Here is a 16,792-nt window from a genome sequence, read left to right as displayed (position 1 = left end):
CGTTGCCGAGTCGTTCCATCGCTGGAGGTTGCAAGTACGACCATGGTGCTGCTATGCTCTTCTGTGCCGCCTGCAAACAGCGTCGCGTCATCTTCAGGGCCAAATTGCGCGAGTGCCCCCTGAGTGCGCGCACGTTTACGCGCCCTGAAAGAAGATTCGTTTCAATTATACTCACGGTCGGTCGACAGAACAGCATCAATCATTTGACCGCCGACGTGACTACTCTGCTTGTCGCTGTTCTCCGGCTATGAGTGTGTTTCTATTTCACATCGTCTCGTTAGAGATGACCTTTCTTGAAGTGTTACTGTACTAATCTTGTTCACGGGCTGCCATTTGCGATGCCATACTGATAGTGCGTCACTACTGATAGTGCGTCACTAGAGCCCTTTTGCTGGCTTGCTGAGTACTTGCTGATAGACCACTGGTTTGATTACTTGATGCTGAGGGGCTGTCTTCGCGTGGTACAGTCATACTGTCGGAGGAGCATGTGTCGCACTGTGTGAGAGCTTTGGCTGGTTTACTCTAGGAGGCATTGCTCTATTCTGCAGCTTGCGACATGCACGCCGTGGCATCGCATCGGCGCAGGGCTCGATATAAGTACCGCTGTGTGCGACTGACGAGTGACTGCAAGGAAAGGAAGAAACAATGCGTTAGTGTAGATGCCTTGCTGCAATGTCACCTTAGGACATTCATATCCTGCACTCTTCGCTCTACATCTTCGATTGTCTATCCCTCAGCTCGCGATAATGCAATCGACCAGCACGCACACAGGTGACGCTCCATGGCTGATGTCGAGTGCGCATTAATAGGCAGTTGGCAGTCAAGAGGTGCCGTGCATGTCGCGAGCGTGACTCTGCATGCACCGTGATCAGATGTGCAAGCACTGCGAAGTCGTACTGCTGAAATCGTACACCGAACTGCGCAAGCGGCAATGCACGCAGAATGAGGCGCTGGGCAGCCCCGCTGCGCTTGTACGACGTTGGCGCGCTTTACTCGAAACACGCGTCAGACCGGGCTGCTTGCAAATCACGCTTTTTGCTCTCAATTTTTGCTTGTTCGGTGGACTTATTGGTATCTATTTGGACTGCTCATCACTCGCTATTCAATTGTGAGGACAGGGGATGGGTTTTACAGCGGGACTCGCCTAGAAATGGTTGCTAGAAGTGCAAGGCAGTGCGCTCTGCGTGGGGCAGCGAGCGTCTCAGGCTGGTTTCAAACTTCTTAACCCCGCTTTTTTGCTCCTCTTCCTTCCCCCTTCCTCCGCGCGGCCAACCGCGGAAGTGGACAGATCTTGCCCGCAGACCAACAACATAAATAGCCGTCCCCCCCCCCCTCTCTCTGCACTTGCCATCGCTTCACTTGCCCTGTCTCTGAGCACCACACAGCAAGCTCCGCGCATGACTTCACTTGGGGCACCGCGTTTCACCACGCGCTTCACCACATCGATGAATATTTACATCTGATGGCACATGGAATGCTCTATACACCTACATGGATCATATCTGCTCCCAGTCTATCGGCCCCTTATACCTGACGGCTTGACACGATTCGTCCCAGTGCTTGAAACGGACACGCGCGTCACGGTTCGACACGCGGCGTTAGCTTTCATCCCCGCTCTGCTGTATGTTCCCTTTTGTTGGCACTTATTCTGGATGCTAACGTTGCAGGCCGATGACACCTCTGCTCGCTTGCCTGTGCTTTCCTGCCCGCCTTCCTATATGGATCACGCTAGACCATCGATACTACATCACCTTGTATCTATCCACAGCCTTTGCTATGTGTCAGTTACATCATATGACATCAACTATTATGCGAACTATTACACTGGCACATCACCTAGCGCATTGGTTCACGCACCTAGTGGCATATGGCATAGCGTAATGTACATGACAATGACGCATGCGACGCCCGCTGGACCCTTGAAGCAGGCACAATCAGAAGAGCGGATGACATGATAATTATTTGACTGATGATACCCAATTAGCCTTTGGAATTCTGATGCGGATACCCGTTTGTTTTCAAATGCTATTTGTTGTGATGGATTGGGAAAGTAGCGACGATCAAGGAGAACAACTTGTGTACATGAGCTGAGAAACATAACAGGGGGAATGAACGAGATATGATGGAATTTGGATGAGATCACTACTTGTATCATATTTTGACACTGTTAATGACTAGACAGACATGGTATCATAATTCATATTTCTGAAGGTAGTTGCAATTTCGAATATTTGGTCCGGCTGCGCGTCGGGCTGTGTGAATTTCAGTCCGTGCCTCACTTCCATCCAATCATGATCTTTTCTCATGCCCTTAAGATGAGCGCCGAGACCATACAATGAGTATTGATAACAAACAGCCAGCATGGTACACATGTCTTAGCATAGAGCGAGACCAGAAGACAATTGCGCAGGTGTGATGATCATCGAATAAGGTTTCATTTAACAGAGCTACCAAAATCACATGCGAGATTTTTCCAGAGCATTAGGTACAGAAAGTGAAGATTACAAACGCCATTTCATATAGCATATACATGTTTCAACACAGCGAGGAATACGGCGAGTCAAATCAGGCGGCAAGTGGTGGAGGGCCCTCGATGAGGATCTTGACACCCTTACCCCCCATGACGAGCTTGAACGCAGCCTCAGCCTCCTCAAACTTGACGCGGTGGGTGATGAGCTTCTTGACGTCAACCTTACCACTGGCAATCATCTCCACAGCAAGCTTATAGTCGCCGGGGCCGTAGCGGAAGCTACCAAAGGCTGTCGTCTCCTTAACAGTGAACTCCGATATGGGAAACATGATGTCGGAGGCGCCCATGCCGACCTGGACGTAGCGGCTGCCCTGGGCGAGAACGTGGATCGCAGTGTTGATGGATGCGCCGGCGCCGGAGCACTCGAGGGCGAACTTTGGTGCGACGCCGCCTAGCATAGCTTTGATTTTGCTTGCGGACTCTGCAGCTGAGTCGCCCTTTGTGGGGATGAACGTGTTGGTTGCGCCGACCTCGAGAGCGAGGTCGAGGCGGGACTGGACGAGGTCGACGGCGGTGATCGTGGTTGCACCGAAAGCACTGGCGACGGCGCAGCAGAGGAGGCCAATGGGACCTGCGCCGAAGACGATGACAGAGGAGCCTGGTGTGATTTGGGCAAGGCGGGAGACGTGGACGGCGACGGAAAGGGGCTCGACGAGCGCGCCTTCCTCAAAGGAGACAGAGTCGGGTAGCTTGACGCAGAAATCTTCGGGGAGAACATAGTATCGGCAGAGTGTGCCGTCGTAGGGCGGGGTGGCGGCAAACTTCATATCGGGGCAGAGGTTATAGGCGCCGGCTTTGCAGTTGTCACAATATCTGCACGGGATACCCGGCTCGAGCGCAACGCGGTCGCCGACAGCGAGCGTGGTGACGTCGCTGCCGGTCTCGACAACGACGCCGGCAGACTCGTGACCGAGCACCATCGGCGCCTTGACGACAAAGGATCCAATGCTACCGTGGGTATAGTAGTGCACGTCCGAGCCGCAGATGCCGGTCTGCTTGATCTCGATGCGCACATCGCGCGGGGAGGTGAGCGCCGGGATCGGCCGCTCTTCGAAGCTGACTTCGTTTACCTTCTGCAGGACGAACGAAGTGTTCTGCGTCGTGCATTAGCGGCGGATCTCTGGTGGGAAGAGAACGTGGCGAACATACAATTCCAGATAGACTCATTGTGAGTGTCGTGACCGGTTGATAGGTTGGGAATATCGCGGGATCAAAAGAGGCGAGGCGCGGAAGGCGGAGAGAATATATATACGTTGAATCCGGCGGCGAGAGGGCTCCCCCACACAAACGCAGACAGCGGCCAGAGCGGGCTGCCCCCACAAACCACCCGTCCTCCCGCGGAAGCATGCATTACTGTGCCAGACATCGTGCAAAATGCTACGCCGTCCGCATGAGAATCTCCACTCTACAAACTCTGCGTATTTTTCTCGGTCAACCCTGCCTCCGTCCGCACGCCGAAGGGTAGTCCTGCTGCCAAAGCCGGAAGCAAACGCGGCGCAGCCGCAGCACGTGATGATCGGATAAACAGTTTCTGCGAAAATCATAAGCTTCCTGACAGCCCTGCTCCCACGCCCACGCCCAGTCCGTCCCTCACACACGCCCACACATACACCGCCCACGATGTCCATGCGTCGCGGCGTCGGCCTCGCCGCCTTTGACAACCGTCAGCGTACTGCACAGCAGTACTCCGACCTCGGCTCGACCATCCTGTCGACCCACATCGCCGAGCTGACCGAGCAATTACGCGTGTTCCAAGCCGCCCTGCGCAAGTTCGCCGAGTCTCATGCAGACGAGATCCGGTCGGACCCTGTGTTCCGCTCCGAGTTTGTCAAGATGTGCTCAACCATTGGTGTGGACCCGCTTGCAAGCTCGGCGGGAAGTAGGAAGGGCGGGTCGTTTTGGGCGGAGCTGTTGGGGTCGGATGTGAATGACTTCTTCTTTGACCTTGCCGTGCGGATTATTGAGATTTGTCGACGCACGCGGGACGAGAATGGCGGGCTGATGCTGGTCGAGGACGTCCGCGATCGGATTAACACCGCTGCCGGCACGGGCGCTACGCAGGGCCAGCGCGCGCCGTCGGTTTCGCACGAAGACATTGTCCGCGCCGTGAACACGCTTGCGCCGCTGGGTGAGGGCTTCGGCATCGTACGCCTTGCAAACAAGGAATATATCCGCAGCGTTCCCCAAGAGCTATCGCGCGACCAGGCCGTCGCGATCGAGGCCATGCAGGCGCTGGGATACATCACCGTGCCCATCTTGAGAGATAACCTGAACTGGGAGACCGCGCGGTGTATTGCCTTGCTCGATGACATGGTCGCTGCAGGGCTGGTCTGGGTGGATGAACAGGCCCGGCCGAGGGAGTATTGGACGCCAGCTTGGATTAGGTAGTTGGGTTGTTTTGTGCATGTATGGGCGTTTCTTTGTGTCTATGGTTCTCTAGGTTATTGTTTCATAAATTGTCCAAACTTCAGGAACATCGTCTTACGACGCAGTAGCAGTCTTCTTCAAGTAATCCAAGCGGACTCTGACCGCATTTCCGTGCGCATCCAGGCCCTCAACATCCGCCAGCTGCACCACAGCGGGTCCAATAATCTTCAGGCCCTCAGGCGTGAGCTCCTGGCTTGTCAAGTGCTTCATGAAACTGCCGGTATTGACACCGGAGTACACTGTCGCATAGCCGTAGGTCGGCAGCGTGTGGTTCGTGCCACTGGAGTAGTCGCCGCACGACTCGGGACTCCACGGGCCGACAAAGACTGAACCCGCGTGCTGCACGAGGTCGACGTACTTGGCAGCGTCCGCGACCTGCATGATCAAGTGCTCTGGAGCGTACTTGTTGCTCAACGCGACGGCATCTTCAATGGTCTTCACCTCGAACGTACGGGATGACTTGATGGCGCCACGAACAATATCGACACGGGGCAGTCTCATCGCCTGCTGGTGGACCTCGTCCTCGATCGCTTGCAGCTCCTCTGACGAAAGGTCAACACCAATCAGAATGACCTGCGAGTCCACGCCGTGTTCGGCCTGCGACAGCAAATCCGACGCGACGAATGCGGGGTTCGACGTCTTGTCAGCAATTACGAGAACCTCAGACGGGCCAGCGGGCATGTCGATGCTGATCAGCGCTGACGTGTCGTTCTGCACCAACATTTTCGCGGCAGTAACGAACTGATTGCCCGGGCCCAAGATCTTGTTGACCTTCGGCACACTCTCGGTACCGTACGCCATGGCTGCGACGGCCTGAGCGCCGCCGGCAAGAACGATAGCCTGCGCGCCGACCTTGTGCGCAACGTACACTACCTCCGGCGTCAGAGTACCGTCAGGCAGCGGCGGCGACGCAAAGATGATGTTCTTGCATCCGGCAACCATCGCAGGAACACCAAGCATCATGGCCGTGGATGGTAAGATCGCGGTACCGCCGGGAACGTACAGTCCAACACTCTCGATTGGTCGCGCAAAACGCGAGCACACGACACCGGGCCGGGTTTCAACCACAAGAGGCTTTTCCTCGAGCTGGCCGGCATGGAATCGTCGCACGTTCTCAAACGACATGTCGATAGCGTCAATTGTGGCCTGGTCGAGCTTCATCAGCTCCGGCGGAAACGGCGCCTTCAACACGGGCGATGAGAGCTTGGCCTTGTCGAACTTCGCGGTGAGCTCGAGCAGCGCGGCATCGCCGCGCTGGCGCACGGCCTCGACGATCGGAGTCACGAGATTGTTGATGTTGGCGTTGCGCTGCGCGGGGCGTTTGAGCACCTCACGAAGCTCTGCCTCGGTCGCGTTCTCGATGTTGACGCGCGTGAGCGCAATTCTCTCGGAGCCGCCGTTCTTAGCCGCTGCTGCTGCAGGAGCGGGGGCAGGGGCAGGCTTGGTCGGCTCCTCCACTTGCTTGTCAACCATAGCTGTGAACTTGGGCTTTGCGTCGCCCTTTCGTCTCGAGATTTTCCGCGCCTTCTGGTCGAGCTGGATCTCGACATCGGACAAGGACAGACCGCTCTGGACGACCTTTGCGAGCGCAAAATACGCGAGATCGGCGGCCTCCCACGCAACGTCCTTCTTGGTCTTTGCGGTGGTAAGTTCCTCGGCTTCCTCCAGAATCTTCGCGGCAAGCAGCTTCTCGTCGGTGAACAATCTCCGCGTATAAGATCCTTCCGGCGCGGTCTCGAGTCGCGACTTGAGCGTGCGCTCGAGTCCGGCCAACCCGTTGGCCACACCAAAGCACGAGGCGGTATTGTTGTGGCAGAACCCGGGACCGGTCTGCGAGACGACGAAGCGAAGGCAGTCGCCGTCGCAGTCAACGGATATCCGCTTCAGCGCCTGCACGGCGCCAGAAGTGGCGCCCTTGAACCACAGCCCGCGCTTGCGAGACTGGTAGACGCCGGACTGGGTCGCGATGGCATGGGCCAGAGACTCGGCGGAAGAATACACCAAGCCGAGAGCGGAATCGTGGGTGTTGACGACGAGAGTAGTGAAGAGGCCGTCGGCCCGATCGCTCGTCAGGGATGACACCAGAACGCCAGCAACGGGAACAGTTCCCGGAGTAGGCTCGACAGAGGTGGAAAGCCAGGTAGACGACATCACAGGGACTGCGGGCAGACGGACGATCTCAGAGACAGTCTCGAGCGAGGGTATGCTGTCGAACGCGACGTACAGAGTGCGGTTGCCGCCGTCGGGAAGAACGGTCTGCGCGAGATCGAGCGCGGCCTTTGAAAGCGCGGCGGTGCTGCCGGCGTAGTGCACCATCACGCCGCTCGTCTTGCCGTCGTCGGTGGTGAGGACGATTCTAGCAGGAGGCACGCCGGCGGCGACGAGCGCGGCGGCGAGACTCTCGCTGTCGAGGAAAAGCAAGTCCACGCCGGCATCGAGAAGTGCGATGGCGCTGTCGACTGAGACCGACTCGTCCACCTTGGCGTTGAAGTCCACCAAGCCAAAGTATTCCGAGACGAATGCAGCGACGGCGCCGGCGGTCGCTGGAACGACCGTGACGAGGACCGACCCGAGGACCGCGAGAGGCGACTCCAAAATCGCAGGAAGCGCAGCCGAGCTGTACAGTGGCAGCAGAGGAAAGGTCATGATGAGAGCTGTGCTCGCGAAAATGTACAGAGAACAGATTCTAGGTGAAAGCCAGCACGGCAGCTAGATGACTCTTGGAGAGACTCCACCGTGGAGGTTATCACGTTGATTTTTTTCGGAGCAAGCACGAACATGGGGTAAGGGTATAGGACAGGCACAGGCAGCAAGGGTTTCGTTCGTGTTGGGCAGCCGCCGAGGCATGCAAGCAGAGCGAGCGACGCGTCTACACACCCAAGACGATGCGGAATGGGCGCGCAAGGCGCGTCCTATATGAAGGTCGCCGTGGCGACTTCTGCGGAGAGTAGAGCCTGTGGCGGACGAGTCGGCGCGCGCGGCGTGTCGAACGCAGTGCGAAGAATGCACTGCTGCGATCGTTCCATACCTGGAACGCGTCGGGGACATAGCAGCCAGCCAACGCACGACCGCAGCAGGCGGCAGCCCCTTTGGCGCCAGGGCGACTTTCCTCTGCCCTTCATAATGCCGGGAAATTAAATAGTCTGACGCTACTGCCGTTCTGTTGACGATATGATGATCCATGTCGCGTCGTGTCGCGATCGCGATCGCGATCGAACAGTCGCGTCGCGCTGGCCCGGCACATGCGAATCGCGTGCTCCTGCGTCGGGGCACATGTCCCCGGAGGCGTGTTGACGACATCGTCCTACAGACAGAGCTCACGCTGCTGTCGTGTCTCCGGCGAGCATGCCATGCTGATGTGCGAGCTGCGATGCTGCCTCCCCACGGATGCTACCCTAATCCCTGCCTGCGACGCCACACAAGGGACTCCGCACTCTCGACGCCTGCAAGGCTGAAATCAGCGCAGTACGTGCATGACCTAACCCCGGACTGCCGCACTGGCTTTCGTAGGCGCGTAGGGGAAGGTTTGAAGGGTCCCGTGAGTCCGAGTGTCGACATGTCGGGCGGCGTGGCCGGACGACAAGTGCAAACCATAAATGCGCGGAGAGGGCAATTTACACTGGCGACGCGTGCGCTGCTGCTGATTGGCGCGCGGCGGGCGCACGAGGACGTGGTGTGCCGGAAGCGGAAATTATAGACCTGCAGGCGCGGGAATTTTGAGCACGCGAGACGCGCGGGCTTTTGTCTGCGCGCGCCGGCCGACGCGCCGGACACGGACGGCGTGCTCGCAGCTCGACGGTGCGGCGAGCAGGCAGCACGTCGGGCGCGCGTGGGGGACGGTGCTGGTGATCGGACGAGCGAGCGAGCGAGGCAGCGCGGGAGAAAGCGCGTCCCGCAGGCCGGGCGCCCTTGGCGCGCGGAGTCGAACTGTGGTTAATTTTAGTAACGACAGCGCGAGTCAGGGGCTCCGGGTCGCACGCGCCGCACAGTCAATGCAGACCAGCCCCGGCGTTACTGTTGACGTCGGCGCGCGAGTGGCGACTGGCGCCGTGGCGAGTGAGCACAAGGGCGCAGCGAGAGGACCACGCCAGCTGTGGGCACGGGCAGGGCAGACGCCGTGGCCGGCTCGCGGCCTGGCGATAAATGCGACCGCAATGCGCGAGGAACGCCAGAGCAAGTCGCGACGCGCAATCGCCCGCGCTGGGTCGGCGCGTGCGACCGGGTCTCTGAATGCTCCGCAGGCTCGAGCGTGAGGGGCGGGTTGCGCGGTCCGTTTGGGCTCTAATTTGTGTAGCACCCTTGCGACTGACTCCACGCCATGCGCCGCCTGCCGCGCTGAGTGCGCAGCGACGAATTGGCACCCGGCGCAGTGCGTGGCCGCGACCGGAGCGGGCGCGCGGAATGTCGCTACGCTTTGAGGACGTGGAAAAGGAGGCGAGGGGCGACGAACGCGAGCCAAGGGCGCGGCGCGTCTGGCATGGCACTGGCAGGACTTCAGCCTGCGGGGACCGGGCTGGTAGCGTGGAGACGGGACAGGCGTTGGGCGATGCTGACACGGCTTTTGGGGCACCGTTGCGCTGGCGACGGCAGCGGTGATGGCGACAAACACAGCGCGCACGCCGTCTCGCTCGGGCGGTGCGTGTGTAAACAAGCACGACGAGCGTCGATCCGGCAAGAGCCAAACACGGTGCCGGGTTGCCTTGGCAATCTGCCTGCAGCACACGCCAGTACGCGCCCGTGTTGTGAGTACGCGGAAAGCGCGGATGGCGCGCTGTTTGGTGAAGGCTGCTGCGGAGTCGCGTGCCGGGCGCACCGCTGCGCGGTTGCCTGGCCGACCACAGAGGTGCGTCTCGTCGCCGCCGCCGCCGTCGCGGTCGCGGGCAGCGCGGTCGTCGTGGCTGCAGGGCGGCGTCGAGCACGACGGCGCTGCACGACTCGGGGCGCGCAGACGCGCTCCGCCGCGCCAACCGCCACGCGCCGCTCGATCTTCCCGGCCGGCAGGCCTCCAGCGCGCTCTGCAGCGCCGTCCGCGCAGCCTGCGGCCGCAGTCGTAGCGCGCACCGCAAGCGGGCTGTTTCCGCGCCGGCGCGCGGCCCCGGCCGGGTAACCAGCCGCAAGGGGCCCTGAGTGCAGTGCGGCGCGGGGTGTGCACGTGCCGCATGAGCCCCGTCTGATCGCGCGGGTCGGCGGCGCTAGGCCCGGAGGGGCAGGGCGTCAACAGGGCGCAGCGGGAGTCGGACCCGGGGCGCGGCCAAGCTCGAACTCTGCACCCGCCGAGTCCGCCGCCCCTTTCCCTCACTAATTTATCCCCTTGCCTCGCCCGTCTCCCTCTCTCTTCTCTCTTTTCTTCCCCAGCTCTGCTCCTCCGTCGTCTCTCGCCCTGTCCACTGCTCGCTTCTCCAAGGTGTGTGCTGCCTGTTCTGCGTCCTTAGCTGTTGTTGCCGGCGGCGTCTGCGGGTGCCTGGTTCTGTTCACTGCGGTTCGAGACCTGCAACTTTTTTTTTTCCGTGTTCCGATTGTAAATCGGCCTGGCCCCCCCCCCCGCGCCCACTGGCAACAACCGCAAACCTGCGTTCGCCCTGCAGGCCGCCTTCTCATCTCTTTCTTCTGCTAACACCTTCGCCCCAGCCCTCCGTCCTCTCGCTACTCGCAATGTTCCGATCCGTTCTCTCGCTCGCGGCTCTCGTCGCTGCTGCCCAGGGTGCGTAATCATCCCACTTTTCCGACCGCCGAGCGGTGTTGAGGTATTTCTGCTGACACCGTTCCTTCAGCTGCGACCTCGGTCTGCAACCAGACTACCTACACTGCGACCTCGCAGTCTGATCTCGATGCCATTGCCAGCTGCGGCAGCCTCTCTGGCTCGCTCGTTATCAGCGACACCCTCACCTCCGCCGCCATCGACGGTATCTCTTCCATTGGTGGCTCCCTCACCGTGTCGAACAACTCGCAGATCAACACCATCTCTGCGCCGGCGCTCGACTCCATTGGCGGTGCTTTCACGCTGTCCGAGCTCACCTTGTTGACCAGCCTCAACTTCCCCCGTCTGGCCAGCGTGGGCAGCATTTACTGGGTCACTCTCCCGGCTCTGTCTACCCTAACCTTCACGACCGGTGTCACTGATTGCCCGTCCATCTACATCTCCGACACTGATCTCACCAGTTTGGATGGCATTTCCCCCACTGTTGCGACTAAGTTCGAGATCAACAACAACTTGAATCTCGATACTGTCGACATTCCCCTCGAGTACGCCACTGACCAGATCGATGTTTCCTACAACGGCAACACCGATGTCTCGTTCCCCGATCTCAAGTGGTCCAACAACCTGACCTTCCAGGATGTTGCTTCTGTCAGCACCCCGTCTCTTACTACCGTCAACGGCTCCTACCTGCTCATCAGCAACGTCTTCACGTCGCTCACCGCGAGCAACCTCACCTCTGTCGGCGGTCTTACCATCACCGATAACGATGACGTTACCAGCATCTCCTTCCCTGAGCTCGTGACCATCGGTACCGCCGGTCTTGACATCGCCAACAACACAGACCTCGAAAACTTGAGCGGCTTCCCCAAGCTCACCACTGTCAGCGGTGCCATCATTCTCGAGGGCTCGTTCACCAACGCCACCTTCCCCGAGCTTACCCTCGTCCGTGGCGCTGTCACTATCGAGTCTGACGAGGACTTCGACTGCAGCGACTTCAACGCCCTTGACGAGGACAACGGCATCCGTGGTAACGACTACAAGTGCGATGCTGCTTCTTCCTCCACCTCTGTGGCGAACACCGCTGTTGCTACCTCCACCTCCGGTTCCTCTGCTGAGGCCACGACCACCAAGGCCTCCAAGACCACCACCTCCTCCAGCGCTTCCTCTACTTCTGGTTCGTCTGCGTCTACTGCTACTTCCACCTCCACGGCTGGCGCCGCCAACATTGCCATCAGCACGTCCGGCTATGTTTTCACCGGTTTCCTTACCGCCCTGTTCTTCGGTATCTTCTAAGTCATTGACTAGAGGATTCTTAGATAATTATGGTATGGTTATTTGTACGTTTTTGGTGCTCTGGTGTTCACGTGCGAGAAGTGAGCTGGCTCTTAAAATATAAAAATTATTAGAGTTGACGGGGTTGTTGGTTGTTACTACTAGTATTATTATTAATTGGCATCGCAAATCAGATAGCTTGGCTCATGTATTGTCTCACTCTTTTTGCGCGTGAATTGTAATCGCGGAACTCAAGCATTCTTATGATTACACTTGTATTTTTTGTCCTCTTACGACGCTTGTAGATTTTGTCACTGAAGCCTTTGGTTTTTTTGCTCTTGTTCACACCTATTCTCTCCTTTCCATGTAACTATCGCAGTAATCAAGTTTAATTCACGTTAACTACTGTCTATACAGAAGCGGATGAGTAAACCACGGCTGTCTTGACATTCTACTGCCAAGCTACATCCGCGTAGTTTATGCGTCCAGTGAAGATCAGTTCCTCCCGGCGTACTTCTCGAGATCAATATGCCGCGGACTACTACTAGCACTCCGCCCAGTGCGCCCGCTCCTGATAGTACGCGCGTCGTCGTTGTCGTTAATGCTATTGTTCTCTTGGTGGCCGTTATAGATAGCGGGTGAGACGACGTGCAGCGGCGACGGTGAGATGACAGTAGCTGTGGCGGGTGGCGGCGCGGCTGATGTCGAAGACGCAGTGAGAGTCGGTGTTGATGCGGAACCGGACATTGGAGGAGCATAAGCGATGGTGGCGCTGCCGCCGCCGGTGGTGGTCGCTGGCGAAGGCGGGGGGAGGTTTTGTACCCTGAATTGCGTCGGCGAGGGCGAGCGCGCACGTGCACGAGCTGCAGGCGCGAGGGCGGCAGCGCTGTCTCGAGCAACCGCGGCTGATGCTGGAGGGCTGTGAAATGGCGTGTAGTGGTGGGTTGCGTTTGCGTCGAAAAATGACGCTGTGGGCGAAGGCAGCGAGGCTGTTGATGCGGTGGCGGCTGATGGTGCGGAGACGACGAAACCGCTGCCGCTGTGGTGGTTGTGGAAGTACTCAAGGTGATGCTGCAAGAGGTGGTGGTGGGTATATGTGGATGTCGGGGCCAGGGGCTCGGATTGGACGACTGTAAGGCCGAGTTGCTGTTGTTGCAGCGGTGGAGATTGTGGGGATGCTAGGTGTTCGATTGACGGCGAACTAGATGCGTATGCCATGCCGGTAGGGGGTGGAAGAGGGTTGGTTGGTTGGAGGACGTGTTGACGGAGAGGCGTAGATGAGCGGAGGAGTGGAGCACCGAAGTACTGTGCATTGGGGAGGGCGACTGGTTGTAGCTGTTGCGGCTGCTGTTGCTGCTGTGGAGTAGGAGCAGAAGAAGGCAGCGCTGCTTGTGCGACCGGCAACTTATCCACCATCGTCTGTCCGGAACTCAACCCACTTGAGTCGCTCGCGTCCAACGACGACGGCGATGGGCCTGCACGATACTGTGGCGGCGGCGCCAATGGCTGCTGCTGCTGCTGCTGCATGTCCGCCACCGCATCCGCCATCGCCAGATTCCGCTTCTGCTCCTCCTGCAGCTGATGCAGGATATTCCTGTGCTCCTCGTGCTTGCGCTGCGCCGCGCGCTTCGCGTAGTACCGCCGCACGCGGGCGAATTGGGTTTTGGTCCATGGCCACAGGATAAGCAGACACATGAACACGGTGACGGGAATCGCGATCACCCAGAAATATACTGTCGTGTGCTCAAGCGCCTTGAATTTGGTGAAGTTCATGCCGAAGAAACCAGTCAAGAAGGTGAGCGGGAGGAAGAGGATCGTGACGAGAGTGAGTTGCCGCATAGCTTCGTTTTCTTGAACAGACATGGTATTGAAGATCAGGTTGATCATGTTTTCGGTCGTGTGTCTCATGAGATCAATGTTATCGGTGACTGCAACATATAAGTATCCATCCGCACACTCCACAGGAAATAATACTTACATGCCATGACATGGTCAGCAACGTCAGACAGGTACAGCTTTGCAAACTCTGATATCTGCCCGCCGGCAAGTACAATCGATCCCGGCGTATGATATACCGCCCGACTCCCGCTAGTTCCATTTCCCGCCCCAGCCTGCCCCGGCGGAGCCGCCGCAGTGGTAGTCCTTCCGATCCCCGCTGGCCCTGCCACTGACGGCCCAGCAGCCGCTGCCGCGGCCGCAGTAAGATAATTCGTCGTCATGCTCGCATGATCCCGCAGTGCTTGCACGAGTCCATAGATCGGCATTAGCGTGCTTCGTAGCATCGATAGCTCTTCGGAGAGGATATGCAGATCGCGTGTGTGCGACACCTTTGGATTCGTGAGCACCTCGTTCTGCAATTCGACGATGTACTTTTGATACTCCGAAATAATACGCAGAGCAATGTCAACGATGCCGTCTAGAATGGCTTGCAGGAGTAGGGACGGCTCGGGATACTCCCGCAGTAACGTGCTTGGACTCGTAATGCGCGCGAGCAGCGGGCCTTCAACGTCTTCGGCAGAGTTCTCAAAAAAGGATATCACTGTGTTGTCCTCGATTAGGAAAATGGAAACTTGCTCCACCGCAACGACTTCGTGATATCGTTGTAAGCTTCGTTTGCGACCTGTCATAATATCGTTAGCAACACACACGTCGGAGCGTGGGAGAGACGTACCTAGAAACTCGGCGCCCAGGGTTGGATTATTCCACTCCTGCATAGTCATCATCTTCTGCTCAGCCATAGCTTTTGCGAGATTGATATTCGACAGCCGCGGATCTTTCCGCTTCTTCGACGTAAACAGTCTTAGCAACTCCGAATGATGTGACAGGTTCTCAAAGTACGAGTCTACAAGCGAGGTGTTGACGAGCTTATGCAACGGAAGCGTGCAGAAGGTTTCTGTACATAACATCAGCAAATGTGTGACTTCAACGGGGTAATATACTGACGATTTTTGTAGTGATCGGCTTTCGCGCGCTTCGGTATATCCACCATATCTTCGACGGCAAGTGGATGCAGATTGTAAAACGCGGAAATACTGCGAAGAACTTCCCATGACAGGCCGTTGACATTGCTGTCAGGGTCAGTATGGACCAGAACTGGGAAAATGAAGGAATAATTACATCCACCGAACTGTAGCCCAATCTTGTTTCTGTAGCTGTGTCAGTTCTGGTGTGCCGATTAGTAAAAGAGCGGCTTAACCTACATCTTTCAAAAATGCGTCAATTGAGTGCTTGTCGATCTTGTTAACCACGCGATACCGGTCTATCACGCTAGTTAGCACTCCACGTTTCAATGCATCAACAATGACCCACCCGAGTTGTAGTCGACAATTGTAACGGTCGACGTATCCCCAAGCACAACCTCTGTATTCCGTACATCGATGCCAGGTTCCCAGCCTACCTCGCCGTGCTCCGTCGCGGGCTGCTTGTAGTTTCGCTTGCGGCCCCAGTCACGCCATTCGCGGCGAAGCAACTGGTTGCGGTTTCGCAGCCGCGAGCGCGACGTAGCTGCTGCTGTCGCCGTGGTCGTGCCGGCAGTTGCATGACCGTTAGGTGCGGCGGGATCGATGTTGGGGGAAGGCGGGCGTACCCCAGTAATGGAGGGGGTAGGTGTAGACGAGCGAGGGATGGGACTTGGACTTGGACCGACGACCATTGTTGGCGCGCTCTGAGTTATGGTGGGAATGCTATGCGACGGCGTAGTCGTCCTGTCACTAGGTTCTCGGTACTGCTGATTTTGAGCGGCTTGCTGTTGCAGCTGCTGCTGTTGCAAGACCGCGGTGAGCAAACTCGTCCGCGACTCTGAGTTCGCGCTGTATAACGACGCTGCATTGTCGCCCACCCCGCCAACACGCGTCTGCATAGGTGTGATATACGCCATCTGTTGCCAAAACGGCACATCGACGCGCGGCGGCTCCGGGTGCGCGACCGAGTCGTAGACGACAGGAACCGAGTGCGGGGAGATGGACCTCTGCAGCGGCGCCGTGGCTTGCATGGCATCAGGGTGGGTATCCATTTCTGCTGCCACGGTAGTGGTCGAGAAAGTGTGTTGGTGCTGCTGTTTCTCCTCGTCATCGTCGTCGCAGTGCGCGGTAGCGGCGACCGGGGAGGCCGGCATTTGTTCGAGGACTGTGATTCAAAACCGGCAAGTTGTGCTATTCCTGCGCAGAGCTATGCCATGAGGGCGGGAGTAGATGCAAAGCGAGAGACGCCGGGGCGCATGGAGTCAACGGAGGAGGAATGGGAGGGAGTAGTGATCAACAGGACCGGGAACCGTGAGGAGCGACGGTGAGGCTGGCGATGCACGTGGGAGCTGCGGCTTGCGCGTGTAGTTTTTCAGGTTTGAATAGGTGAAACGCGACACGACGCAAGTACGGACTTCTCGGGCCTCCACAGTAGCAGCAGCAGCAGCAGCAGCAGCAGCAGTGGCAGCGATGGTTGTCAGGTCATAAACTGGTCTGTATACTGTGCGGTGCTACGACTGGAGAAGCTGCCGGACTGATGTCGAAGTGTACGTGCGAAGAGCGCAGAACGTGCCTGGCTTCAGGGCCAGTTCCTGGATTACTTCTTTCTCGGCTCTCAGCCACTATGTTGAGCATACCTTTTCTCGATAGATGGAGCTCTGCGTGTGATCAAGTATCTCCTCGCCGAGAGTGAATATCCGGTCAAACTGGCCTAGACGAGTCGCCTAACCGTGCCGCAACAGGCCGCACTTCTCTCGCGCACATGCACTCTTACCGCACTCTCTCATCGCACGTCGTTGCATTCACGGCACATCGACGCAGTATCAGCTCTCTGTGCGTGTGTGTTCAAGCGGTGCTCGATGAGGTTCTGAATTCCCAGAGCCAGGGAAAGTTCCCCTGAGCGTG

At 58.0% G+C, this 16,792-nt stretch overlaps 6 protein-coding genes across 6 annotated transcripts; 2 read left to right on the top strand and 4 right to left on the bottom strand.

Moving 5' to 3' along the window:
* Positions 1-2,300: 2,300 nt before the first annotated feature.
* V1518DRAFT_410245 (chaperonin 10-like protein) lies at positions 2,301-3,979 on the bottom strand. Its single transcript, XM_066902555.1, has 2 exons — positions 3,680-3,979; positions 2,301-3,624 (listed from the first exon to the last, which is right to left on the bottom strand). Exons 1-2 carry the CDS (start codon positions 3,875-3,877, stop codon positions 2,566-2,568), a joined length of 1,257 nt encoding a protein of 418 aa, XP_066762450.1. The 5' UTR covers positions 3,878-3,979; the 3' UTR covers positions 2,301-2,565.
* Positions 3,980-4,044: 65 nt separating this feature from the next.
* V1518DRAFT_48633 (EAP30/Vps36 family-domain-containing protein) lies at positions 4,045-4,965 on the top strand. Its single transcript, XM_066906595.1, has one exon. It carries the CDS (start codon positions 4,151-4,153, stop codon positions 4,916-4,918), a length of 768 nt encoding a protein of 255 aa, XP_066762449.1. The 5' UTR covers positions 4,045-4,150; the 3' UTR covers positions 4,919-4,965.
* On the bottom strand, positions 4,965-7,870 carry V1518DRAFT_48630 (histidinol dehydrogenase-domain-containing protein). The gene has a single exon (XM_066906594.1). It carries the CDS (start codon positions 7,601-7,603, stop codon positions 5,012-5,014), a length of 2,592 nt encoding a protein of 863 aa, XP_066762448.1. The 5' UTR covers positions 7,604-7,870; the 3' UTR covers positions 4,965-5,011.
* Positions 7,871-8,915: 1,045 nt separating this feature from the next.
* Positions 8,916-10,118, bottom strand: V1518DRAFT_403380 (uncharacterized protein; the record flags this gene model as incomplete). Its single annotated transcript, XM_066901867.1, has 1 exon — positions 8,916-10,118. One exon carries the CDS (start codon positions 10,116-10,118, stop codon positions 8,916-8,918), a length of 1,203 nt encoding a protein of 400 aa, XP_066762447.1.
* Positions 10,119-10,266: 148 nt separating this feature from the next.
* On the top strand, positions 10,267-12,329 carry V1518DRAFT_410239 (uncharacterized protein). Its single transcript, XM_066902554.1, has 3 exons — positions 10,267-10,361; positions 10,586-10,658; positions 10,729-12,329. The coding sequence occupies exons 2-3, from the start codon at positions 10,610-10,612 to the stop codon at positions 11,946-11,948; spliced, it is 1,269 nt and encodes a 422-aa protein (XP_066762446.1). The 5' UTR covers positions 10,267-10,361; positions 10,586-10,609; the 3' UTR covers positions 11,949-12,329.
* Positions 12,249-16,218, bottom strand: V1518DRAFT_410237 (uncharacterized protein). Its single transcript, XM_066902553.1, has 7 exons — positions 15,237-16,218; positions 15,128-15,186; positions 15,045-15,073; positions 14,871-14,995; positions 14,599-14,820; positions 13,906-14,547; positions 12,249-13,855 (listed from the first exon to the last, which is right to left on the bottom strand). The coding sequence occupies exons 1-7, from the start codon at positions 16,039-16,041 to the stop codon at positions 12,423-12,425; spliced, it is 3,315 nt and encodes a 1,104-aa protein (XP_066762445.1). The 5' UTR covers positions 16,042-16,218; the 3' UTR covers positions 12,249-12,422.
* Between the last annotated feature and the right edge of the window lie 574 nt (positions 16,219-16,792).

This window comes from Limtongia smithiae (assembly GCF_038497785.1).
Source record: "Limtongia smithiae strain NRRL Y-17922 unplaced genomic scaffold V1518scaffold_1, whole genome shotgun sequence".
NCBI lineage: Eukaryota > Fungi > Ascomycota > Lipomycetes > Lipomycetales > Lipomycetaceae > Limtongia > Limtongia smithiae.
Note: the sequence above shows the minus strand (reverse complement) of the source record. Positions and strands in the feature narration are given on the sequence as shown.

Bases quoted from the DNA above. Each gene is read 5' to 3' on its own strand.
- V1518DRAFT_410245 (XM_066902555.1), bottom strand. From the start codon at position 3,877: ATGCTTCCGCGGGAGGACGGGTGGTTTGTGGGGGCAGCCCGCTCTGGC. The intron at 3,625-3,679 runs GTATGTTCGCCA...TGCACGACGCAG, and splicing joins CAATGAGTCTATCTGGAATT to AACACTTCGTTCGTCCTGCA.
- V1518DRAFT_48630 (XM_066906594.1), bottom strand. From the start codon at position 7,603: ATGACCTTTCCTCTGCTGCCACTGTACAGCTCGGCTGCGCTTCCTGCG.
- V1518DRAFT_410239 (XM_066902554.1), top strand. From the start codon at position 10,610: ATGTTCCGATCCGTTCTCTCGCTCGCGGCTCTCGTCGCTGCTGCCCAG. The intron at 10,659-10,728 runs GTGCGTAATCAT...CCGTTCCTTCAG, and splicing joins TCTCGTCGCTGCTGCCCAGG to CTGCGACCTCGGTCTGCAAC.
- V1518DRAFT_410237 (XM_066902553.1), bottom strand. From the start codon at position 16,041: ATGCCGGCCTCCCCGGTCGCCGCTACCGCGCACTGCGACGACGATGAC. The intron at 14,548-14,598 runs GTACGTCTCTCC...ATATTATGACAG, and splicing joins CCTGGGCGCCGAGTTTCTAG to GTCGCAAACGAAGCTTACAA. The intron at 13,856-13,905 runs GTAAGTATTATT...TATATGTTGCAG, and splicing joins TGCTGACCATGTCATGGCAT to TCACCGATAACATTGATCTC.
- V1518DRAFT_48633 (XM_066906595.1), top strand. From the start codon at position 4,151: ATGTCCATGCGTCGCGGCGTCGGCCTCGCCGCCTTTGACAACCGTCAG.